Here is a 24,874-nt window from a genome sequence, read left to right as displayed (position 1 = left end):
CTCTCAGGGAGGTGGAGTAGCTTCACCAGTGGGAAAAGCTCTCCTGTCGGTATAGGTAATGTTTTCACTAAAGCCATGTCTACATTAGCACTTATGTTGACAAAATGTTTGTTGCTAAGACCTGGTCTACACTGCTGGGGGAGGGGGGAGTGATGTAAGATACGCAAAGTAGCTGAAGTCGACATATCTTATTTCGACTTACCTCCCGTCCTCACGGTGCGGGATCGACGGCCGCGGCTCCCCCGTCGACTCTGCTACCGCCGCTTGCTCTGGTGGAGTTCCAGAGTCAACAGGAGCGCATTTGGGGATTGATCGCTACCCGCCGATACGGCGGGTAGTCTGGACGTACCCTAAGGGATGTGAAAAAACATCCCCCTGAGCGACATAAATTTTACCAGCATAAGCGCTTGTGTACACAGAGCTATGTCAGCAAGAGATGCTCTCCTGCCGACATAGCTACTGCCGCTTGTTGAGTTGGTTTTATTACGTTGACAGGAGAGCTCTCAACCTTCGGCCTAACATGGCTACACAACCACTCTTCCAGCAGCACAGCTGTATCGGTCCAGCGGCACAGCTGTACACTTGTAAGTGCAGACATGGCCTAAGTGCTACAGCGGCACAGCTGCAGCGCTGTAAGTGCAGACAAGCACTTAGGTAGAGCAGCTCCAGTGAGCCAGTGCTGGGGCTGTACCTGCTGAGCACTGGTGCAATAGCAAGATCTCTTTAATGACTCATTCCCTAGCCCAGACAAACCTGGCTGTTCAAAATACAGTCCTTACTTAGAGAGGAAGGGGCTGGCAGGGAGCTGGCACAAAAGAGAACATTAACCTCCCACCACTCCAATCAGTGTTTCATTCCCTGTGCTGCTGCCCCTGCATGTGCCATGGTTAGCCAGTGCTTGACACTACATCTTGTCTAAGCTGGTCTGAAACAGTTTCATATTCAGCATGTCTGGCAGGTGTCTGGTGTAACCATGTGCTTCTGACAGAAATCCTCGTGGTTTCTTTCATAACAGGAGGAGGGAGGGGAAGAGTTCTAAGTGATTCATACTGATTCTCCGCACCTGGGGGTGGTGGCAGTGTAACTGAAACTAAGCTATGAAACTGGTGGTGCAGTGAGCTAAATGCATTAGCCTCTCTATTAAGAAGCTTGGGTTCAACTTAATTTGACTACAGGTAAAATTGAGTTAAATGTCTACTGGATGTGGCAGCCTATAGTGGATAGGTTTCACAGTCTGCCACATCTACTGCTTAATCTAGGACTGGACTATTGGGGGAAGGTGCTTTGGCAGAACTGTGGAGAGGAAGCTGTGTATCATATGTTTGCTAACTAGCACACTGAGCCTCACTCTCATGAGCACTACATGCCCCTATAATTTACCGTCCAACCCTGACTTAGCTAGTGTAGCCCCTGGATTCATCAGAATCCATGGAGCAGCTGTTGTGTGTTCTCTTTGCAGTGAGTGTGGCAGCCAAAGATACGAAGTCAGCCATGTCCATAAAGTGGAGTGTGTGGTACCTTGGCTAAATGACGCCCTTGTCTTCTTCACGGTCTCTCTGCAGCTCTGCCAGCAGCTGAAGGACAAGGTAGGGACGTGGGCAGAAGTTCTGTTAGTAGGTTTCAAACCTGTTCAAATTAATTACCTAGGTGCTCTCGTGAGCTGGAATGGATTTGACCATGAGTGCTTGGCACAGAGATCAGTATGCAGTATGACGTAATTTGTTCTATGTATTGATAGCACAGGATGTTCAGGGAAATAATGAAAACTGTTGCTATGGAGCTGACAAATGGTAGGTGCTACACAGCAGGAGTCTAGTTAAAATTCTGAATAACTGGGTGAGATTTAGTAACAGGGTGCTGTTAGCAGCTGCAGAGAGAACCCCTTGGAATCAAGCAGCCTGGTCACTGCGGAGGGGGATTTGCAAGGTTACAAGTGTCACTTGCACTTGTAGAGAACCTGATTTGCTAATGAGGTAATTAGCTCACCAGCTGAATGCCAGAGAGAAGGCAAACAGTATAAAATGCTGGGCTGGGGAGCAGGAAGGGGGCTCCCATTAACTGCTGCTATGTTTATCAGGGTTGGAAGGGACCTCAGGAGGTCATCTAGTCCAACCCCCTGCTCAAAGCAGGACCAATCCCCAGACAGATTTTTACCCCAGTTCCCTAAATGGCCCCAAGGATTGAGCTCACAACCCTGGGTTTAGCAGGCCAATGCGCAAACCACTGAGCTATCCCTCCCTTGTACTTGGAGCACAAGGGAGAGAACAATAATAAAAACACTTGGTGAAGGTACCCTGGTATGGACTGTGTGTGCTGTGTAGCTCATCGGGAGGGTTTCCAGGAGCAGAAGGGGGAATCTGTTCAATCTGCTGTTTCAGAAATGTGTGTTCCAGGGCTAAGGACCATGGCCATACATTGAGAAACTGAAATGAGGAGCCAGAGGTTCAGAGCCGCTGAAGAGGCAGTGTGGTCAGACTAGGATTCAGGAGGATCTGAGAGCTGTTCCCAGCTCTGCCACTTATCTGGTGCATGACCTTGGGTGTATCACCTCATCATGCTGCCTCATGCTGTAAAATGGGGATATTTCCCATCCCTTGTAGGGTGCTTTGAGCTCCTTGGTTGAGAAGTGCCATGTAAGAGCTTGGTGGTCTGGTGTGTATCTGCTGTACATTATATGATACCTGTAGCAGTGACACTCTTTCTCTGTGTAAAACACTATGCACACCTATGGCTCCATAGACAAATGTAACAAATAATAATTGGCCCATTGTAACTGCTCTTGAACTTTGAACCAGGAACCACTACTTACATAGCCAGGGCTAAAACACTCTGGCAGGATCCGTATAAACCCGTCAAGAACCAGTAGACTGTTGATAGCACTGATTCTGGATCACTGCTGAGACGCACACATTGGGTCCCTAGGATTCAAGTGTGGCCTGTTGCTCCTGGCCTGAGCTGTGTGCCCTTGAGGAGGTCTGAAGGGAATGTCACTCTCCGGAAATCCCACTGGCTGAAAGGAGCTCTGCCCAGCCCCCTTGAGGTGGGAGCAGCCATTGTTCTGAGTTAAAGGGAGGGATGTAAAAGAAAATGGAGGAGGATTCTGGGATTTGGGAGGGGTGTGGCCAGAGAGAGAGTGGAGAATCTGAGGGCCCAGATCTAAGAGAATCATGGCCTCCTTCCAGCTTCTCTCATCCCCGGAGCTGCTTCCGGGTCTGGCCTGTGAGGCAGGAAGCTGTCCCTTTAACAGAAAGAAGCAGCTTTAACATGAGACTGATATTTAACAAGGATCCAGGGAACCCAAGGACCTACCTGTTTTATCCCTTGTTTTCCAGATCTCTGTGTTTTCCAGCTACTGGAACTACAGGCCGTACTAATCCTTCCAGGAGAGTTTGACCCTACGTGACCCTGAAAACTACTGCCCTGCCCTCTTAGGAGGAAACCCCTGTGTACCAACCTGAGAGGAGTGCCATGTCGCACTGGCCTGTGTCCTGCCATACCCCAGGGTCAGTGCTTTCCAGAGACATCACTTGTAGGAGCTGCTTGTGCTTCAGACCTCAGGGTTCAACACATGGCAGCACTAAGCAGGGCCCTTCGCAGTGCTGTGATGTGGACCGTGAGCTTGCTCGTGTCTGCGTAGTCACATGTAGAATGTTACTTATTTGCACCTTGCAAGCCCATAATAAGTTATGTGGACCATGTCCGAGGGGCTGGGGTGAGGGGAAGACCATGGGCCAGTAAAGCTAATCTAATTTGCACATACCATGAGGATTGCTGGACCATGAGCAGGGCTGGGAGGGACGGAGACAGACAAACACTAACTGGGGCAGGCTGAGTGCTTGTTAATGTGTAGCACATCACGGGTCAAGTGGATGCTGTCTCATGCGGTGACCTAGGATGGTCTAGCAAGGTTTTTGAATGGCCCCAAGACTCATTCCTTCCTGTCTCAAACCCTCCCCAGCATCTGTCCAGATGTTTCTTGTAATTCAGTTTGAGATGTTCTTATTTGCAGCTGTTACTTCCTTCTCCCTGGCACCAATGTGACTGCGTGTTACTCCTTGTTTCTGAGCCCCAGGTGAGCCAGTCATTTTTGTCTGTGTTAGAATGTAGCTTCTGTTCACCATTTGCACATAAACCTCTCTCCCTAGCACAGGAATGAGCGGAGCCTCTGTCCGCCATCTGTGCCAGGTCTTCCATTGTACAGTCTCGATGGTCTACTACAGGATGACACTAAACACAGATCTGTGGACAAGACCACGTTGTTCCTGTGGAAGGATGGTTATTGTTACCTGCCTAACCTATTGATGCTACAGTATATGAATCATCCCCATAACCAGTCAATATTTGTGAAATAAAGTTCCTCAGACCAAGCGCTGTGCTGCGTGGCTGTTACAGGCATTGTTCAATGCTAGGACGTGCTGAGAATTATGAGTGTCACAAGTGATTTACTAACTCAGTAAGCCAGAATATCTCCTGGAGGTGCTTAGTGTGACTCGGCTAGAATAACCTGGATTACTGCTCAGCGGGGAAGAGTGGAGGGAGGACGACTGCAAAGTAACAGCTAAAGGGAGGGTTGCGGGGAGCAGAGCGGGATGTGTGGGGTGTAGTGCAGGATGAAACAAGCCGGAATTGAGGTGGGGATAGACGTGGGCAGGTGCTGGAAGATCAGGATGAGTAAGGTAACCCTAGACCATGGCAAGAGTCTGGAAATAGTTGCAAGTCAAGTGCTGTAGTGCAGGGGCTCTCAACCCCTTTTCCCCCCAGGACTAAAAGCCACCCAGTGCTGCTCCGTAACTACCCGCCTGGGACCATCATAAAGGGTTGGGGCCAGGGCAAAAATGCAGGGTTAGTTTTGGATGCTGAGAGTGGGTGTCCTGGGGTTAAGGGGTTGGTGCTGGGTGGGGGGTTGTGGTGGTGAGGACAGCTCCTCCATTCCCCAGTGCTCAGCCTCAGTAGGCCCCTTCCCCAAGTTAAAGCAGCACTCTCTCTCCATATGCAATCACTGAGCGTTCCTCCCAGGTGGTTCAGCCAGTCACCATGCAGGAGTTTTCCATCCTCTCATGTGCTAAGAATGGCTATGTAGCCTCTGTGCTTCCTTTCTCCTGCAGCATCACATGCTCCTGGGTTAAAGGTCTCTGGATCTGGACATCAGCCTGAAATCCCCTGACACAATCCACATAGGGTGGAGACTCTTAACAGTGATTCTTCTTGGGGAAACTGGCATCCAGGGTCTTCTGTTCTTGGGAGGGAGAAGCTGAAGTGTCTCTGTTTGCTGCACTCAGCCACTGCGGCTCTGCCTGCACTGTGGGGCCTGCGCTGGACTGGGACTCTGCAGATACCTCAATGGGATGCAGAGGCCTTCCATGCCATCCTCTTGTGAGGCTCCCCAAAAGTGACAATACAATAGCAAATGCATTACAGGCTCCCATCAATAATCTTTATGACCAGCAGTGCTCTGGACTCTGGGTATGCATTACCAGAGCCCTGCTCCATGCATTTGTTACCAGCCTGCTGAGAATTAGACTTTGCACATGCATCAGTTCTCATGTCTCCAAGGATAGTAAAGGATGTGTATAGTTAATGGAGTTTCCTCTCCATATTTGGAAGATCCCTGATCTTTAATTCTGTGTGGGTGGGTGACACCCCTTTAGAGTCAAGCTAATACGAATAATCTAAGAGCGGTTGCCAAGCGCTGTCAAACCCAGCTGTTGGCTGCCAGTTTTGCCCGTAGCATGCAACCAGGGATGTGTTATTTCCTGTGGGTGGAAATAGCCTCCTTCAGGTCTGGAGACATGGGCTAAGGGAAATAGCCATCCTGCCATTCCCTGCTGACCATATGCGTATGTTAGGAGAACCTTTATGGAAAGCGGTAACAGGAGCTGTAGGCTGGCTCCTGGACTAGGATGGTCTGTAACATGGCTTGATCTGTAGCACTGTGTAAATGGAGAGTACTGAATAATGAGAGACTCTTCCCAATAAACCCCTGAGGGCCTCTAAAATTCTTTGGTTTCAGAGAGACGATAAATGTCTCACCAGCTGTCCACAGTGAGGGTAAATAGACCCAGTCTCCTAGCTCATCTTCAGTTGAAGCTGGAAATGCAGATAAAGAGTTACGTAGGGCCCTAGTGCCTACTAGATGCTATTTCTGGGTTGGCATTCTGCGTGCCTGCTCAAAGCCATTCACTTGTGATCATGCACTAATATGTTTAAACCCTCAGCAGGGGAAATGCTGGAACCTTTCTGGCTGCTAGATCTGTACTGGGCTGTAGGAAAGCATCCCCTTCTTCGCTGCCACACGTGCACGGAGAACAGGTGTTCTGAGTGCACGAACGCCTAGTGCTACCGAATGTTGGCTGTCTTGCTTTTGAGTTTCCTTTCAGGCAGAGTTAAATGTAAGTTGCCCTCTCCTATCTGTGTTTGCTCCTTTCAATTACCAAGCCCTGCAGGAGGTTGTCTGTGTCACATGTAAAACATCTTCCAGCAGTGCTCCCACCCAGCATGCTCAGTCTTTCCCTTAGTAGGGCACCTCCAGTTCTTCCTCATTGTGTGTGCAGGGAGGGGTAGCGGTCTCAGAACCAGCGTGGGCTGCAGTTCTGGTTCACTGCTCCTAAATAGCTCACAATATTATAGTCCTAGCAGCCAGGTCCTTGCCGCATGGAAACTGGCAAGGTTACGATCTCCGGGGGCACTGAGCATTAGAACCTAGGCTGCTACCTTTCTAAATGACCTTGGGAAGGCTGCTGAGGAAGTTCCCAGCAGTGGCATTCTAGCTGGCACTAGAATCATGCACCAGTGACAGAGTTGGGCTAGCAGGAGTGCCAGGAGCAGCCCCATGAATTGGTCCTAGAATGATGATCACCAAGCAGAGAAATGTAAAGCCGTGACAGGTGTTTATTTGATGCATCTATTGTGTGCATCTCAGCCTCAGCCGTTAGTCCAGCATCCCCCATAGAACAGGGACCGACTGCCAGCCAAATGAATACCCCAGGTCCCATGCTACATGTATATGTATGTACCTGCTCCCATATAATATCCAAGGGGTTTAATGTACAAAAACGCCTGGCCAGCTGATCTCCATCATGTGCTTTTTATTTATAATCATGAGTCTTCCTGGATTCAAAGATGAAATTAGAAAGTTTTATGAACATACAAGTCAGGGGGAAACCCCAAAGGACATTGTTTGGAATGTTACTTGAACTGACCCCAACACCCTCCTTTCAGGTTTCCTATGAGCCACTAGTCAGTGAATAAACTGAGAGCTGGGCAGGAGAAGGCAGTCACAAGCGCTGGAGCAGCTGACCAGCAGGAAGGGTGTGACACTCCCTGTGGTTGACTAATTAGCACACAGAGCACAGGGTTGTAAGGCACCAGTCAGTGGCTCAGCTCAGCCAGAAGTGCTGCTGAAATTGATAAATGTTCCAACCAAAGGGACTCCTGTATTTCCAGCATGCCCTGCTGCTAGCTGGGTTTGAGAGCTGCCACTGAAGTCAGTGGTCTTACTGAGCACAGGATCGAGCCCACAGGGAGAAGAGGCCTTTTCTTCTGTGCGTGTCACTCACCTCTGAGCCAAAGCGAGTGCGAAAGGGGCTGGGGAAGATGAAACCGTGTACCTTGTGGGCCTTCGCTTTTAGACACACTCCCTAGGCAGAGTGCAATACCACTGCAATGCAGAGATTATGCCATATGGAATAAGGCTCTGCAGGGGTGTTCACAGGCCAGTGGGTGCGTATGTAAAGACTGTACTGTGATGAAGGAGAATGTGCAGACTGAATAGAAGCACAGATCCATTTGAAGTCCCATGTGCTCTCTGAACACTGCTTATTTAGAGGGCTTCATGGAGGAGTCAGAAGCGGCTCTCCTGCCCAGAGCACGGCTGTCTCTGTGACTCCGGCTTCCCTTCGCAGTGCCAGGCAAGCTCCTGTCTAAACTTAGTCCAGTGGCTAAGTGAGGTCTGTTCCCGAATGCCATGCTCAGGATGTTCCTGAGTACCAGAGAGGGGTGGGGGTGGCAGAGGCCAGGCACTGACAGGCCCTTTGTTCGGAGCTGGAGTGCTCAGGCCCCCTCACTTTCCATGGCTTCCAAGCCACTGACCGAGTTACTCTCTTATTTGGCTTGTCCTGCTGCAGGGAGTCAGTGTCTCAGACAGCGGATAGGCTAACTTAACCTGGCCCTGCAATACGCCTCCCCAGAGGGAGACGGCGGTGAGTTCTAACCCCTCCCCTACCTGCTGAACAAAGCGGAGTTTGTGGTAGTGTCTCAGAGAGCTGGACAGGGTCACTGGCTAATGGGAGGTGCTTGCTGGCTCCGTAGGACTCAGCAGAAGGCCACTGACCATGCACTACATCCACCGAGTTCTGTGTAAAACCAGCTATGCAGAAAAGAAATGACTCCGGGCTTTCCTGAGCTCCCTTAACTAGAGCGCAGTGCCCCTGGCTGGGGACTGGCCTCGCTGTTACAGACCCAGTGAACTGAGCTCTCTGAGCATCAGGCCTGCACCAGCACTACCCTAGTTCAGTGGTGTTCTGCAGAGCTCTGTCTTCCTTCTGCTGGATCAATGAAGACAGCAGCACGTCAGTGCACAAGACGTGCTTCCTCCCCTGAGCCTGTTCTGCTTCAACTGGTCATATGGGCAGTTCTCTTGGCTATCAGGGACTGTGCAGGTAGCAATTTAACTCCTTGGCTGCTGCCAAAAGGACCCAAGAGCCTGTGTGAATGGGGGCTCTATAGGAAAGTGCTGCCAAGACATTTGCCTCCAGTCTTCAGCTAAGCCAGGATGGGCTTTTAGGGGAGCTGTTCCTTCCCTTATGGTCAGTTCTGATCTGGGGCATGTTCCTTTCCAGACTCTGGAAGTGTCAGATGACAGGTACTAGCGAGGGACCTGGAAGAGTCCCTGGGAGCACTGTTTTAATTGGTGACTACACACACAGGAGTTGCCTTTTAGGACCAGCCCAATGGCCCATCTAGTTGCAATCCCTGATGCCAGTAGTGGCCTTGGAAGGTGTGAACTCCCTGTTATGTACAGTACTCTACCACAAGGGGGCAGACTTCCTCTGCTTACCCTAGGCTGATGAGCAACTTCGGCCCTGTGGTTTGAGGAACAGTGGGTCTAATTGTACAGTGTGAGATTGCTGTAGGTGCTATTCTTATTCAGCATCATAGGAGTTCCTTTTAATCTTCATCCGTTGTGCACAGAGAAGGAAGAACAAGTGCTGGAGCCAGTGCAGCACAGCTGTGTGAGCCCAGGGCCCCACCAGGCCAGCACTCAAAATTAACGCAAAGAGTTAGATCTGCAGTTGATTGCTGTGTAGCAGAAAGAAGCAAGCAAAGAAGAGTCTTTTGCCCGTTGGCTCCAGAATCAGTCTGTCCAAGGGAGGAGGCGGGGCTATGGCTCCATGGCCTTGTTATCAATGCCCACTTTCTTTCTGGGGACCTAATTGTGGTTTAAAAAAAAAACCGGTGAAAAGGAAGAACATGTCTATAGTCTAGTTACCACGTGATGGGAGCAGGGTTCATCTCCCAGGCTCTGCCCACACTTACAGTTTGAACCCAGTTTTGCTTGCTTGGGCCTAGAAACTATGATCCGGGACAGGGATTTCTTGTCTGAGAACCACTTGACGGGAGGTGGTGTCTGCTCAGTCCTTTATGGCCCCCCATCACCATATTGCATCTGCACATCTCCTAGTCCTTAATGCATTACAGCTCCCGTGGGGGGTAGGAAAATGTCCCCATTTTGCAGGTAGGAAACCGAGGCACACAGAGACTCAGTGACTTGCCCAGGAATGGAACTTGTGTCCCAGATCAACCCTGTAAACACAAGGCCACCTTCCCTTCTGTTCACACCACACTGTGAAAAGTGTAGGTCACGGAAAGAAATTCCTTCCCACCCCAGTCAAAGGAAGCTGCAGGAACCATGCCAGCAACCGCCGTGGTTAGACAGGGCTTTCATAGATGCATAGAATATCAGGGTTGGAAGGGACCTCAGGAGGTATCTAGTCCAACCCCACCGCTCAAAGCAGGACTAATCCCCAACTAAATCATCCAGCCAGGGCTTTGTCAAGCCTGACCTTAAAAACCTCTAAGGAAGGAGATTCCACCACCTCCCTAGATAACCCATTCCAGTGCTTCACCACCCTCCTAGTGAAAGTGTTTCCTAATATCCAACCTAGACCTCCCCCATTACTTGAGACCATTACTCCTTGTTCTGTCATCTGGTACCACTGAGAACAGTCTAGATCAGGGGTAGGCAACCTATGGCACGCATGCCGAAGGCAGCACATGAGCTGATTTTAAGTGGCGCTCACACTGCCCAGGTCCTAGCCACCGGTCCGGGGGGCTCTGCATTTTAATTTAATTTTAAGTGAAATTTCTTAAATATTTTGAAACCTTATTTACTTTACATACAACAATAGTTTAGTTATATATTATAGACTTATTGAAAGAGACCTTCTAAAAAGGTTAAAATATATTGCTGGCATGTGAAACCTTAAACTGGAGTGAATAAATGAAGACTCGGCACAGCACTGCTGAAAGGGTGCCGACCCCTGGTCTAGATCCATCCTCTTTGGAACCCCCTTTCAGGTAGTTGAAAGCAGCTATCAAATCCCGCCCCCTTCTCTTCTGCAGACTAAACAATCCCCGTTTCCTCAGCCTCTCCTCCTAAATCATATGCTCCAGCCCCCTAATCATTTTTGTTGCCCTCTGCTGAACTCTCCAATTTTTCCACACCCTTCTTGTAGTGTGGGGCCCAAAACTAGACAGTACTCCAGATGAGGCCTCACCAATGTCAAATAGAGGGGAATGATCACGTCTCTCGATCTGCTGGCAATGCACCTCCTTATACAGCCCAAAATGCCATTAGCCTTCTTGGCAACAAGGGCACACTGTTGACTCATATCCAGCCAAAAGGTGAAGAGCCCCCCAGTCACCCCTTTATAACCCAAGTCCACCACGTAGCACAGAAGGGACAGAGCCATGTGATATGCCAAGGCTGTAGCATGACTCAGTCCTGTCTGTGCCTCAAGACTGAGCTGTGTTTTAATGGTGGGGGGACCCACTCCTCCCCAGCCTGACGAGTTTGCTGGGGGGAAGGCCAATTGAACATGCAACACTTTCAATCCAGCAGAGCCGAGGAGGTTTGTGAGGAGCCAAGCCCTGCCTCTCTGCCGTAAGCTGTGGGACAGCTGGCTGCCTGAGTCCAGTGCCAGAACACCAGGCACAGGATCAGACTCCACTAGAGACAAACTTTTTTTTTTTTTTTACCTTCTTGTGTGATCCCTGGGAGTCGCAGCAGCAGCAGCAGCAGCAATGGATCAGAGCCAGGAGAACCATCAACAGTACGGTACCTGGGGGAGAATCAAGCAGTCACGTCAACTTAAGGCCCCTTCCCATGCTGCTAGCACCAGGGCACCAGCAGTGACTGCACCTTCTAGAGAGTCAATCAGGCCTGTGTCTCACAGTCCCTCTCCAAGCCTCTGGCAGGATCAAATGTACATGCCCAATGCAGGTGCCCTTCCTGGACTGATGCAATACTCTGAGCAGTAGCACGAATGCCTCCTCCTTATGTTGTCACCTTGCTGACCCTTGCATGCTCCCTAGTGCTGCTGAGTCACCTAGCTGGCAGCATGCCCTGTGCACAGCAGCTGCTGAATTGCGAGCCCTAAGCATAGTTAAAGCCAATGCGCATTGCTAGAGACTGGAGATGTGGAATCCTTGGACTCTAGACCAGGGGTCCCCAACCTTTTCAGGACCAGGGACCGGTCATGCCTGCGGAGGGAGCGCTCGTCCCGCGGCTCGGGTACACCTCCCGCAGGCACGCCTGCGGGAGGTCCACTGGGTTGGTTCGCGGCCCGGTTTGTAAGAGGCCGCGGACCGGTACCGGGCCGCGGACCGGGGGTTGGGGACCCCTGCTCTAGACCACTAACCAAGGCAGTCGTCATCTCCAGGGTTCCTCAACCCCCCGCAGTAAGTGATGGAGGGCCAGGAAAACAGCCATTGGCAGAGTGGGCCAGGCGTGAATCCAGCATCTCAAGGAGCCAGGTACTGCCTGGCCTACACACACAGCTACACCAGTTTCGTTACGCTCCCGTGTGGACACTCTTATTGGGGTCCAAGAGGTGGCTTGTTTCTGTTTACCTTAAACCAGTTCCTAACTGATGTAAACTAACCTGAACCAAATCTGGTTTAAACCAAATTAAGAGTGTCCATCCAGCCTTTTACATCTGTTTAATTAAATCTGTTTAAACTGGAACGTAAAAGTTGAAACTGCTGATATAAACAAGTTCTGGGAGGTTAGGCCCTCAGGCAATAATTCCCACCCATTCCCATTCCTCCCAGAACAGACCATTGGGGAGCCCTTTGCAAACCCATGATCTGATCTGGTGCTGGCTGGATGCAGCCCCCCAGAGGAGGCTGGGATGCCACCTCTCTCGCACCTCTCCCTCAGGTTTGTGTTGACCTATTTCCTATCTCAGGGTTTTGATCACCTAGACTCTGGCCATACTCACAGGCCTTTTAGTTTTGCTGAGAATCATGCAATAAGCCATCCCTGTGATAGCTTCGCACTATGGCTTAATGAGGTGGGGGAGGGGGGATTTCTGTCTACACTGGACAGAGGAAAAACCATGCTAGGAGGAATAGGTTTAGACACAGCTGTGGCTGGCCAAGTGGTCAGCTGGAGCATCTCCACTGCTGTCTCCCTCCTGTCACTCCTCCCCTTTCTAGCCCTGAATGGTTCACCAGTACCTAGGAGTAATGCAGCTGTCCGCAGAGGGTATGTAGTTGTATGCGTTGCTACACGGTCACATACACGCTGAGGCTTTTGGCACCATGTCGGTGTCGGTCCTCTCTGTGCTAGAAAGTACCCTGCTGGGACCTGTAACACGGTCGGGGCTAAAATACAGCTTGGACTTGGGATCAACATTTGTTCTAACTGCGTTCTTGAATGATGCTACACAGATGGACTTGCCTGAACTGCAGTCTGTTGGCTGCCATCTTGGCCAACGTACCAGGGACTGAACTGGTGACCTGCAGCACTAAATGTACAAGCTGCTGCACCTTGAGTGAAAGGTTCTTAACTGTGCTGTAACAGACTCACCTCCTCTGCTGACTGGCTCAACGGGGCCTGTGACAAACACTCACCGGGGGTTACAGCAGCATGGTTTGGCCAGTGTTTTAAAAACTGGTTCCCTTCTGTCTATTCCCCAGCACAGACCATGCTTTAACTCAGTCTGGTGGCCGGATCCCCAGACACAGCGCTTCCTTTTTATTGTAATAGGCAGATGACGACTCAATAGATGGAAGCTAAAGTGAGACAAATTCAGACTAGAAATAAGATGCAGATTTTTAACCGTAAGGGTGATGAGCCACTGGGACAACTTCCCTAGGGATGTGGTGGATTCTCCTTCATGTAAGTCTTTAAATCAACAATGCAGGTCTTTCTAACAGATCTCTCTAGCTCAAACAGAGGTAGAGGTCTCTGGCTGTGATCTACAGGAGATCAGACTGGATGATCTAATGGTTCCTTCTGACCTTCAAGTGGACAGACTGTCTTACAGTGGTAGCACCTATGGGCCCCTAGTCCAGTTGTGCTAGATGCTGCACACGCTACAGACCATCTCCGCCCCCAAAGACTGGAATTTGCTGGAGGTGCCTACTGCAGTAACTCCAGCTGCTTGTGCCCAGCGTCTCTAGACGAGTTCAGAACAGCCCTACAGACCCTGCACAGATAAGGGTTGGATGGAGGGGCTGGGTTTGCAGCACACCCACAAGTATCTCGTCTGCCCTGTGTGGGAATAGAGAGCAGCCACGGGCTTCTAATCCTATGCCCGTTGCTTGGCCCCACACGTACCAATGAAGATGAAGAAGATGGCGAAGGCAGCAATGTCCCAGTCTGACTGGAACATCTGTTTGGTTGCCAGTCTGCTCAGGACGTCATTGAACTGGTTGTTGAACTCCTCTCCCAAGTTTTGACCTTCAGATCCCATTTTTGGTTCCTTTCCGAGTTTCCCCTGCGGTCTGATCTACAAAGGAAGAGAGGGAGGATTGGTGCTGCTAATAACCGCTTCAGCCCAGCTGAATGGCCTCCCCATGCCCAAATGCTGGAGTATCACTGAGAGACACGATCGCCTTGTCCCTAGCTCTGGCTGCACTGGGCTTTACCCATATTGGCTGCTGGTTCCCTCTGAGACAGGGGGGCAGAGGTGCTGTGTACAAGATGACTGCAGCAGTTCGGGCTTGCTTCCCCGCCCCACAGGCCACTGATCCTACTGCTCCAGGGCAGGAAGGGGCCAGTGCATTCTGCTTGTGGAGTTCCAGCCCCCAGAGTGGGGAGAGGAGGGTCTGACCCAGTCTGCAGCGGGGTAACCAGGGTGAAGTGGTGCCGGGTGGCCACAAAGGGTTAACAAGTAACAGATCACAGCAGAAGCTGCGGAATGTCTGAGGCCTTGGCCACACAAGAAAGTTGCACCACAACCTGCCTAGAAGCAGACTGTCATGCTGTTGTGACACCCCCTCCCCACACACAGGACACGCTTGTTGCAGTTTAACACTGTCTAGCCATCCCTTTATCATGTGTGGGTTAGACCGTCCCAGGAGGAGCCAGCTATGAATTTGTTGTGTGACCGTACACAAGTCACTTGTCTTTTTGTGCCTCGGTTTCCCCATCTGTAAAACCAGCTTGCTCTGGAAGACACACACAGATGCTGCAGTGACGGATGTGTTCTAAGAACCTGCACAGAACAGCCTGGAGAAACTTCAGCGCTGTTTACCAAATGCCTGCTGGTTCCTTCCAGCCAGCCAGAGCTGGGAACACAACACATTTCAGACAATACCAGTCATGCCAGTTAAAGATGCAGGAGCAGCGCCGCGAAAGCAAACAAACTCTTGTAACTTTGCAAGGCCTGAGTAAAGCTGAGCCCAGCCGGAGCTCACAGGGTAGTCACTCCTTTGGCTGCATGTAGGCTAAGGGGCTTGGAGGGAATTTCTCACACACTCTCCATTATGATGTTTGCAGCAGCATGGGAGCAGTGTGCTAGAGACCCAGGCAGCCTGCAGCATGAGAAACAACGATGCAGTCATTCATATTTCCCAATCTGAACCAAAAAGCTGGCGCTTCTGCATCCTGGAATCTGCCCCTATTGCAAAACTGAAATACGATCGATTCCATAGCACTGGGCCGATCCCCTGCAGTATCTGTGTTATCACTCTAAGGGGGTGTGGAAGGGTGAGGGATAGAAGCAAGGAATCCTCCTCTGCTCTGCCAGTGCCATGCAGGGAAAGCCACGTGGTGCAATTTGGGAAACCTGCCCAGATTTCTTAGGGATACGCCCAGCGAGTCTCAAACAAGCCCCTGTAGTTCCCAAGGCTGCAGCCTGACACCAGAGCTGCATTCTCTCTAGTGGGAGACGTGACCTGCTAGAAACACTCACACCAAATAGCAAACCACCCCTTGTGGGCCGGGCCAGGCCAGTCCCTTCCGTTTAGTAACTGACTTGTATTGTAGGGAAGGAAACCATTTTCACACCGCCAGCTCATGAAAGTCTCCTGCTCTGTCCTTTATCAGGGATCTGTCCTGAGCTAGAGGGGGGAATCCAGAGATAACAAAGCTTAAAGGGGTACGATGCCCTCTGGAAACTATGGATAGTAGAGGGGGAAGGCTGGAGAGCAGAACAGTGCTGGCCTAGTGATTAAACACTGAACTGAGGCTCTGCCACAGCCTCCCTGTGTATCCTTGGGCAAGTCACTAGCTCGGTCTGAGCCTCAGTTTCCCCACTTGTAAAAAGAGGTCAATACTGACCCATCACCCACAGATGATGCGAGGTGTTCCGATACGACAGTGATGTGGGTGTGTATATAGATATGTGCATATATGTAGTTACTGTGAATGGTTCCTCTCTTACCTTGACCCCAGTCAGACACTGTGTTAAAGCCAGGCACTTTAGGTGCATGGACATGGCTGAGGAAAATGGCAGCTCCCCCATCCCAGGGCAATGCCTTGAGGTAGCAGAATGTCAGTGATGGGGGAAGGAAGGTTAGTTCCTAGTTTGCCTATGGCAGCAAACCCCCTGCAGCCTGGCTTGCTGCTTCCAGTTCAGACTGAACAGCCTGCTGAATGTAGGGACAGGACCTGACTGTGGACTTTCCTCCAGACCAGCAGCAGTGGCCAAATTCCCACAGCTCCTGAGAGGCCGGCCAGGGGCTCTCCTTGCCTAGCCCTTTCCCTTGCAAAGCTAGCCTTGATTGAAAACAGGCTTGCAGGTTTTGGCACCCCTTCTCCAGGCTTGTCACATTGATTAATTGGAGAGGGCAGAGGACTAATCTAGGATTCCATAGCACGCCTCAGTCCACAGCAGAGCACCCATCAATAACGGAGGGAGGGTGCCACAAAGACTTCCCATGACAGTCAGCATCACTCAGTGGGGAAATATGGCCGCCATCAGGATCACGGTTATTTCTGCCTTTTGTTTCTCTTCCTTTCCCCTTTCTCTCCCTCTCCCGCTTCCCTGTCTTTGTGTATCTCCTCGGAACTCCTCTCCTAGCCATAACATCCAATTCCCCCAGTGCCCTGAGCGTCCCTTCCACTCCTTCCCCTTTTCCAGCTGCTACAATGATCAGCAGTGAATTAGCAAATGCTGACATGTAAAGTGTCATCATTACACTCCAGAGCTAACAGCAGACATGCTGATGACAAAAACATACCCCTGCTGTAGGTGAAACTGAGACATTGCTTCAGGCTGTTTGCATGCTCAGGAAGACAAAACTGCATCAGTTCACCGCTGCCTCATTGTCTGCATGGTGAATGTTACAACCAGGAGGACTAGAATCTCTTTTATATGTCTATAAATGGAAGCTGAATCCGGACTATGCCCTGCTGCCCCAGGGACACGTCCGAGAGGCCAGCGCTGGCCTGTGTGTTTGCAGTCACTGCCCTAGTCACTTTCAGATGGTGATGAGTGCTAAGAGGCACCAGAAATAAACCCGGCACAAAGTGCATTCCAGATCACGTGCAGCTGCTGAAAGCCAGAGGCCCTCTGTGCCAGTGACCAATACGTGTGCCTGCGCCACGTGAAACTGCTTCTGGCATTGCCCAGCAGCTGTGAGGCTCAAAGTACAAGCAGAGTGTGGTTCTAGCCTCCCTGCTGAAAGCTTGCTGGGTAGCACTTGCTTCCCCTTCTAGCACTGTTGCATGGTGCTGCCGTGAGAGAGATCCAGAGCTCCACTCCAGAAGAGGCTGCATTTCAGCACAGGGGAAGTGACTGCTCTCTCTGAATGCTGATGAGCCTGGGGGAGCTGCATGAGCCCTCTGTTAGCAGGTCCAGCCTTTGGTTCCATGAAGGAGAAGCTCAGCTTGCAGGTACAAATAATTCGCTCTCTAGCCCTTTTTCCTTGGGAAGCTCCTTGAAAAGATGACTGACTGTGATGGCAGAAAGGAACACAGCAGCTGAGCAGAGAGGAGTGGGGGAATCTAAAGATCCCCCACATACACACACAGTTTGGGGTGGTCTCCCCAGAACCATTTCACTGGCCCTCCCCTCAGCCCGGCCCTGTCTGCAGCACGGGGTGGTGGGCAGCAATCAGACTTGCAGGCCGGGGGTAGTTGGTTCTCAGGCCCAGCTAAAGACCCCAGGCCAGCCCTGCTTAGCAGCATTTCCGGCCCTCTGGGAGGCTGGGACCAAGCAGCTGCTGCTCTCACTGCATTACCATTGTGACAGCCCCCCTTGTCTCCAGCCAGCCTCACTGGCAGTGCGTAAGGGACGCCCCACGGAGTTCTCCCATTTCCCTTCCCGGGGCTATTCCAGCAGGGGCTGGGCTCCAGCTGCTGCAGCTGGGAGTCCTGCAGGCACTGCTGCCCACCTCTCTCCCCACGCACTGCCAGGCTGGGGTGTCACAAGCCAGCATGAGGAGGGAGCCTGGAGACCTGCTCCTCCTGTCAGGGGAGACCTCCCATCCCTGGGGAGACCTGCCTGCCAAAAGAGCACTGGTTCCCTAACCAGCCAACCACGCAGGCCCCTCATGAGAGGGGATGTACTTCCCGCCTGGCCACAGGATGGCCCACCTGCCACAACCACTGCCATGAGGCCTAGCTGCCAGGGCAGGGAGCCAGATCTCTGCGGGAAGCAGAGGATGGACCAGGAGGGTCTGAGCAGCTCCACTTATGTGCACCCAGCTAGCCAGCCTGGCACATTTTTGGATGTGGCCCCTACTTGTGGGCACCTCAGGGCTGGGGCTCCGGACCCGAAGGCCTCCGCCAGCAGAACCTCCTTGGAGCGGTGAGATCCTGCCAGGGGTTCCTAACTCCCCAGGGACAGAGCGCCGTACAACTATGGAGCACCCCGCAATCCCACCATGCTCTGAGGCCCTGGCCATTGCAACCCCCTGCACTTCCTCCCCGCTGGGCCCTGCAGTGGCTCCCGCACAGAGAGCCCCCTGGAAGAGGTTCCCTCATTTCCTTTTCTTTGCAGCATCAGGATTTTCCTTTAGCAGCCCCAGCCCTCTCAGCGCCTGGCCTTGTACTAACCTTGACCCTATGCCTGGGCACACCGCCGCAGCCTCTTGGCTGGCCCTGGCCTTTGCCCCCGAGGATCTGCAACCCCAGAGTAGGCTGCGGGAGCTGGTTCCTGGTAAGCAGAGAGCTCCCAGAATGAGGAAGTAACTTCAGTTCCCCAAACTCGCCTCTGAGACAGACCCAGAACTGCAGCCCTGGCTGAGCAGCACAACCCCCAGGGGGCAAATAACCCCCCTTCCCTGAGAGGGCAGCTTCCTGAGCGGAGTGTTTACCTTGGGACCACTCCGAGCGCTTCTCCCAGAGCACTTCTTCCAGCCGATCTCCTCTGCAGCAAGCTGCGCTCCCTGGCCTCCACTTCCTGGTTCCTTCAGGTGCCAGCTGCACAAGGATGTTGATTGGCATCCACCTGAGTCCAAGGTGCGGCAGACACACCTCCAGCGTCCAGCATCCTCCCCCTTTGGGGAAGGAAAGGCTTGCGGGGGAGGGGGGTAGCGTAGGCTGCTTGTTTTGCTTCATCCTGGCAGCATCCACCTGCTGAGGTCTGCTGTTGGCAGAGCTTTCATGGAGATCCCCCTCTGCACCTTGCAATCGGGGTTGGCCCGGGGCTTCAGAAGCCCTTATGCCATGGTTTTGGGAGCAGTGGCTTGTGAGTTGTTTGAAAACACCAGGCTGTGCTTTGTCAGACTGGGGCAGTGCCGGACTTGTAGCTTCCCATCCGTTGTAGATTGCCCTGGTTCAGCTGAGCTAAAATCCTTGTCCCAGAGGGGGGATGTTATGGCCCAGGGTTAACAAGCCTGCAGGACGGAGGCCTCCCACTGCTCGGCTGGCTCATAGACAGCTCCATTCTCACTCATAACGCCACTTATTTCCCTTGCCCTGCAGCACAGCACCCAGCCTGGGACATCTGAAATGCTGCTCGCCGAGCATGCTCTATGCACCAAGCCCCCCACAGGGGTGAAGGTGGGAGGCCAGCGACAGAGAGCCCTGAGAGACACCAACAGGGGGACCTGGGAGAGGAGAAGAGACAAAAGGAGAGGCTAGTGGAGAAGCCAGGCAGGGAGAGGCAACCAAACTACAAGGGGGGAACAATCAACAGGCTGCAGAGCGAGTGAGGGAGATGCGGACAGAGTCTGGGTCCTGGGCTCCATCCTGAAGCGGTCGCTGTGGACCTTGGGGAGCAGCCTGAGGGGGGTGGAGAGAGCGGAAGCCAGACTGGAGGGTCCCAGAGGGACGTATCACCAGTGCCAACATCACTTAAGAAACCCATTAAAGGAAAGGAAAACAGCTTGGGTGGGAGCTGCACCTTGGCTCTCTTCTTACTTGACGAGAAGGAAAGGGAGCCACAGAGCTGACCCCCCTCATTGTCCTGGGCACAGGAGGAAGGAAGCAGTGATGCAAGGCTGGGATGGAGCAGTGACTGGCTCTTATGCATCCTCTGCCCCCCTTAACAGGAACTGCCCCACTGAGCAGCTCTCTGCCCCTCCCCCCGGGTGCTCCTGATGCCCTGACTTGCAGGCTTCCCAGAGGCTCGCACAGGTGGGAGCTCCCCAGGAGAACAGCTGATCAGACTGGAGAGGTGCTGGAGCCGAGTGGACCTGGCCTGCAGTCAAATAGATGCAGGGCAGGCCAAGGCAGCTGATGGGTGTGGGCTGAGCTTTGGGGGTGCGACAGAGAGCTAATCAAATGAGGCACATGGAAGTGCAGGGTGTCTATCACACCAGGCAACCAGGCTGCTTCTTCAGGGGCCAAAATATGGGTTTAGCAGTGTAACTTCCAGACAGAAGGGGTTGTCCTGAGTCTCCAGCAGACTCAGCTGAATAACGAAAACATAGATTCACCCAGAGATGCAACTAAACAGTTGGCTTCTCCGTGCTGCTGCTTGCACGAGTGTGTTATTTGGGGTGGCCAGGTGGCCACTGGGCAGTTGAGAAAATATGTTTCTGAACTGCAGAGATTTCACCGCATTTTAAAATTCTTCCAGGAAAAAAAAATCATCCCAGAAATATGTTGCTCTATTTGTCACCTAAAGTAGGGTGCTGGGTGGGCCAGTGGTTAGGTCACTCCTTTGGACTATGAGAGACCAGGGATCAATTCCTGCTTTGCCACAGACTCTGAGAAAGGGTGACCTTGGCCAAGTCCCTTGGTTGCTCTGTGCCTCAGTTTCCCCCTCTGTACAATGGGAATAATAGCAATGCCCTACCTCACAGTGGTGGCATGAGGATAAATACATTAAAAATCATGACTGATGCTATGGTGATGGCCAGATCCGTACAAGAGGGAAAGCACCTCACATATGTTAATTCTCAAATCCTTGTGAGGGAGCTTCCTATTAACCCCTCCCTCTTTTGCAGAAACGGAGGCACAGCACAGGTAGGGGAGCTAGCCGAGGTGGAGCTGGGAACTGAAGCCAGGCAACTGAGGTGGTGCAGTGCCAGTGGCTGGAGAGGATTTGAAAGCTGTTGTAAAGGAAGCACATTTGGCAACAAGTGGGCTGTGGGGAGGTGACTGATGGGTCAGCCCCCAGTGGGCACTTGAGGCCAGCCTGCAGGGGAGATTGCATTAACTTTGTTGGCAACAGGAAATTCTTCTCCGTTCTCAATTGACCAGTCATTGCTGCACGGCTCTGAGGATTAATCCTGCCAAATTGGAAAGCAGGCACACACGGCAGCAAAGTCCAGTGTGACGGGGATGGTTTGACGAACCACTTTCACAGGGCTGACAGGTACATGGCTCAGCTCTACTCCTGCCCCAGGCAGCTCAAGGGAACTCAGGTGATTCTGCAAACATGAGGCCAGAAGGCAGGCCGTGAGGAAATGGAATTGGCTGGAGTGGGTCAGGCAGCCTTGGGAAGTCATTTCTCAGGTACACCGGCTACTGGAGAGATCAGCTAACCAGCTGTATGGATGTGACACTGGCTGGGAAAAGCTAAGTGAGATTATTCCTGCATCATAGGCTTCCCGGTGCGAGAGAAAATGAATGAGAGAAGCAACAGATGGAAAGGAAATGGCCTGGAGTGGGAGGAGAGAGGCAAAGCTTTGATGATGGGAATGGCAGTTTGCAGATGGCCAGGGATTTTTATAAGGATTTTTGAATGGAAAGAGCAAAGTGAATTCTGATGTGTAACAAAGGTACAGTTGGCCTGTGGAACTCACTGCCACAGGATCTCTATGAGACCAAGAGATTAGCAGGATTCAGAAAAGGATTGGACATTTCTGTGGACATCCAGAGTAAATTCCAACATAAAGAAGGAGTTCTGGACAGGATACAAACCTTCCAGCTTCAGGGCATGAGCCATGCTCTAGCAATTATGGATCAGGAGGGAACTTTCCATGGGGGTAGGATGATCCCATAGCTGCTACTGCAGGGTTTATTGCACCTTCTCCTGAATCATCTGATAATGGCCACAGCAGAGCCAGGATACTGGGCTAGATGGACCCCAGGTCTACTCCCATCTAGCAGTTCCTGCATTCACATAACAAACAGGCAGTACAGATTGAGTGTCCTTGCAGCCAGCTTCTAATTATCCACACGTAGACCCGTGCCCTTCCTAATGCATACACAGAAATTAACTCCTGAACAACAGAGATTGGGGATCAGCCCTCTTGGGGGCTGTGCTTTGTACACAGAGGTTTATTAGAAGCACTGCTTAGCAGCTTCCTCCTGACAGCACCCATCTGCCAGCTGGGACGCCAGCAGGGTGAGCGTCCCCACAGCAGCACCCTCCCAGTGCAGACCAGGTGGGATGCTAGCTTCTGATCATGCATGGGACAGTTTTGTGTGCTGACGGTGCAAGCACCCAGCTATCCTCAGCTTAGCTAAAATGTTGGGATGTGTCTGTGAAAGAGACTGGTACGTAAGTGATCTGCTTTGGCACTCAGCTCAAAGAAACCCTGTTCTGATTGCTTGCCTTGTAGCCGCACTAAGGTGGCCTGGTGGCCTGGCTCCCTGCAGTGCGATAATAGAGGGGAGAGATGTAACCCTGCAGAGCCGTCTGACATTCTCCATAACAAGTGAGATCCCAGAAGTTGGTCTCCAGCAGATGGCCCCATTGCACCACAGTTACCAACCCTGGCAGGCTGGGCAGCGTGCACAGCATTGTATGCGCCCTGATACCCCCCTCTGCCCTGGCTAAATGGATTTGCCATCACTCTTTGGAAGGCACTCGGTCAATGTTGCCCTGCCACCTTCTCCCTCTCGTCTCACCTGGCCCCTGTTGGCAGGAACTAATTCCTCCCTCCTTGCCCTTCTTCTGAGCTGGAACCACGTCCCCTTCTCGCTGTGTTCGTCTTGGCTCCAGTGCGCTGAGCCTGGGTGGGATGGAGAAGCTTGTGTCCAGCTGGTGCTAGGGCAGGCCCGTGGGACACGTGGATCCCGCGCCTGTGAAGCACGCTGAGTCCCGTGGTACGTTCGGAGAGTCAGTGTGTCCCGGGGACCTGGCCCTCAGCTTGTTTCCTGGCTCTGCCGCACCCTCGGGCAAGTGTGCCTTCCCCACTGGGCCTTTTTTCCCCTCACACTCTAAACAGACGAAGGGGGAAAGCTCTCCAGGGCAGGGACTGGCTCTTGCTATGTGTGTGTTTAGCCCCAGCATGCAGGGGCAGTGCCAGGTTTACAATGGCACCAGTGGTGCCATGGAGCCAGGCCTATGCTCAGAAGGGGCCCCAGCCTGCTCTGCTTGCACTGTGTCCTGTGACCCCCCAGCCCGCTGGCTCCCCCCACCCTGTCCACCACTTGCTCCTCTCGGCCTGTCCGCCGAGGGTTCCTCTTCACCCCCTGGCCTCACCCACCAGCTTCTCTCTGCCCCCTGGCAAGCCCCCAGTGCACCTCCAGCTCCAGCCAGTCTCTGCTTCCCACCACCTGTGTGGCCCCACCTGTCTCCCTGGAGCTGAACTGCCTGGGACTGGTGCAAAGCCTGGCCAGTCTTGGCCAGTTCGGGGGGACAGTGTGGGGGGCTTGACTGGGCCCCTCCAGGCAGGTGGGTCCTGAGGGAGCCCGGCCGGGGCAGGCCCTGGCCTGGCTGATTGCACCACTCCCAAGGGGCCGGTGCGATTTCCCGCCCTGGGACCAGCCCTGGCAGCTCAGCTCAGCAGACAGTTGCCTCCCAGCAGGGCTGGTGAGTGTGGCCGGGAGGCAGGGCGTGGGGGAGTGGGTGTCTGGAGGGGGTGCTGGGCTGTGAGGGGACGGGGAAGATCTGTGTGGGGCACTACGGAGTGGGGGTCCTGTTGAGGGGTGGGGCTGTGGGCAGAGTGGCCCTGGGCAGGGGTAGTGTTGTGCAGGGGTAGTGTTGTGCAGGGTGCTGTGCATTTGTGGCAGGGTCTGGTGGGGGCAGTGGGCATAGGGAATCGGAGGGCCGTTCCAGTGTTGGGTGGGGGGACTCTGTGGCATGGCATAGGCCCACCCCCAAGGGGAAGGAGCTTGCTGCCCCTGGCCAGCCACTCACTCCAGGGACCAACTCCCCTGCCCCATGCTCCATTGCCCCCATGGGGGCCCACAAACATGTTGGGCACTGGGCCCACAAAAAGTTAATCTGACTCTGCGCAGGGGCCCTGCTCTTGGTTGAGGCCTGCTAGGTATCGCTGTGATTTAACAAAGTCTGCCTGGAGCACCACCCATGTGTGGGTCTGAGACGTGGGACTGTGCCATGTCAGGGGGCAACCCAGCTGGGGGGACTCGAATTGACTGTGTGCAGCATCAGCAGCAGGGTTTGAATGCGGTTAGCAACCAAAGCAGCTGACGGGGTTTCCCTCCTGACAGTAGCCTGGCGCCTGGCTGCCTTCCTGTAACCAGTTTAACAAGCTGATTTCCACTCTGGCCAGGACCCTCTGATCTGCTTGGTGTAACCAGTTCAGCTGGTCTTGCTCCCACTCAGTTCATGGTGCAGTAGGGCATCCCACAATGCACTGCTGCTAGTGCTGCTCTGGACTCTCTCTCATACTGGGGCACTATGGGAGAGTTGCTCAGATTTTCCCACAATGCACTGATACAAGCCTGGTTACACTGCACAGGAGGTGGGGAGGCACAAAGTCTAGTCTATCTAGCAGGGATGGGCAACTTTAAGGTAGTAGAGGGCCACAAGATCATGAAAACTCTTTGGTGGACCAGGAGTGGTGATATAGGGGTGTGATGGGGGGAGGGGAGAGTGTCAGGTCCTGCCCTCGGGTGGGTGGGAGGCACTGCTGGTCTGGGGCAGGCCAAATAAAATAACCTGGCAGCCTGGATGTGGCCCCCGGGCTGCCAGTTGCCCATCCCCGCTATATAGGGCCTTACACAGCACTCATCATTGTAGAATCTGAACGTCTTCCAGTAGTGCATTAAACAACATGCCTACACATCTGTCCCATGTTGTGTGTTCTCTCATCCTCTCCCCAGCGGATTCTC

The 24,874-nt window shown here is 52.7% G+C and overlaps 2 protein-coding genes across 2 annotated transcripts in view; one reads left to right on the top strand and one right to left on the bottom strand.

The window, feature by feature from the left end:
• Window positions 1–4,368, top strand: part of ROGDI (rogdi atypical leucine zipper) — a 33,851-nt gene extending 29,483 nt beyond the window's left edge. The window contains exons 10-11 of the mRNA XM_044979701.1: window positions 1,460–1,586; window positions 3,333–4,368. Of these exons, the coding sequence (XP_044835636.1) occupies window positions 1,460–1,586; window positions 3,333–3,374 (169 nt within the window). The 3' untranslated portion in view covers window positions 3,375–4,368. The remainder of the gene's footprint in view (window positions 1–1,459; window positions 1,587–3,332) is intronic.
• A 2,700-nt stretch (window positions 4,369–7,068) lies between these two features.
• Window positions 7,069–18,928, bottom strand: SMIM22 (small integral membrane protein 22). Its single transcript, XM_044978799.1, has 4 exons — window positions 18,772–18,928; window positions 13,844–14,015; window positions 11,257–11,339; window positions 7,069–9,427 (listed from the first exon to the last, which is right to left on the bottom strand). Exons 2-4 carry the CDS (start codon window positions 13,977–13,979, stop codon window positions 9,380–9,382), a joined length of 267 nt encoding a protein of 88 aa, XP_044834734.1. The 5' UTR covers window positions 13,980–14,015; window positions 18,772–18,928; the 3' UTR covers window positions 7,069–9,379.
• Between the last annotated feature and the right edge of the window lie 5,946 nt (window positions 18,929–24,874).

This window comes from Mauremys mutica, chromosome 11, assembly GCF_020497125.1.
Source record: "Mauremys mutica isolate MM-2020 ecotype Southern chromosome 11, ASM2049712v1, whole genome shotgun sequence".
In the NCBI taxonomy this organism is placed as follows: Eukaryota; Metazoa; Chordata; order Testudines; family Geoemydidae; genus Mauremys; species Mauremys mutica.
The sequence above is the reverse complement of the archived record's forward strand: the minus strand, read 5'-3'. Positions and strand labels throughout refer to the sequence as shown.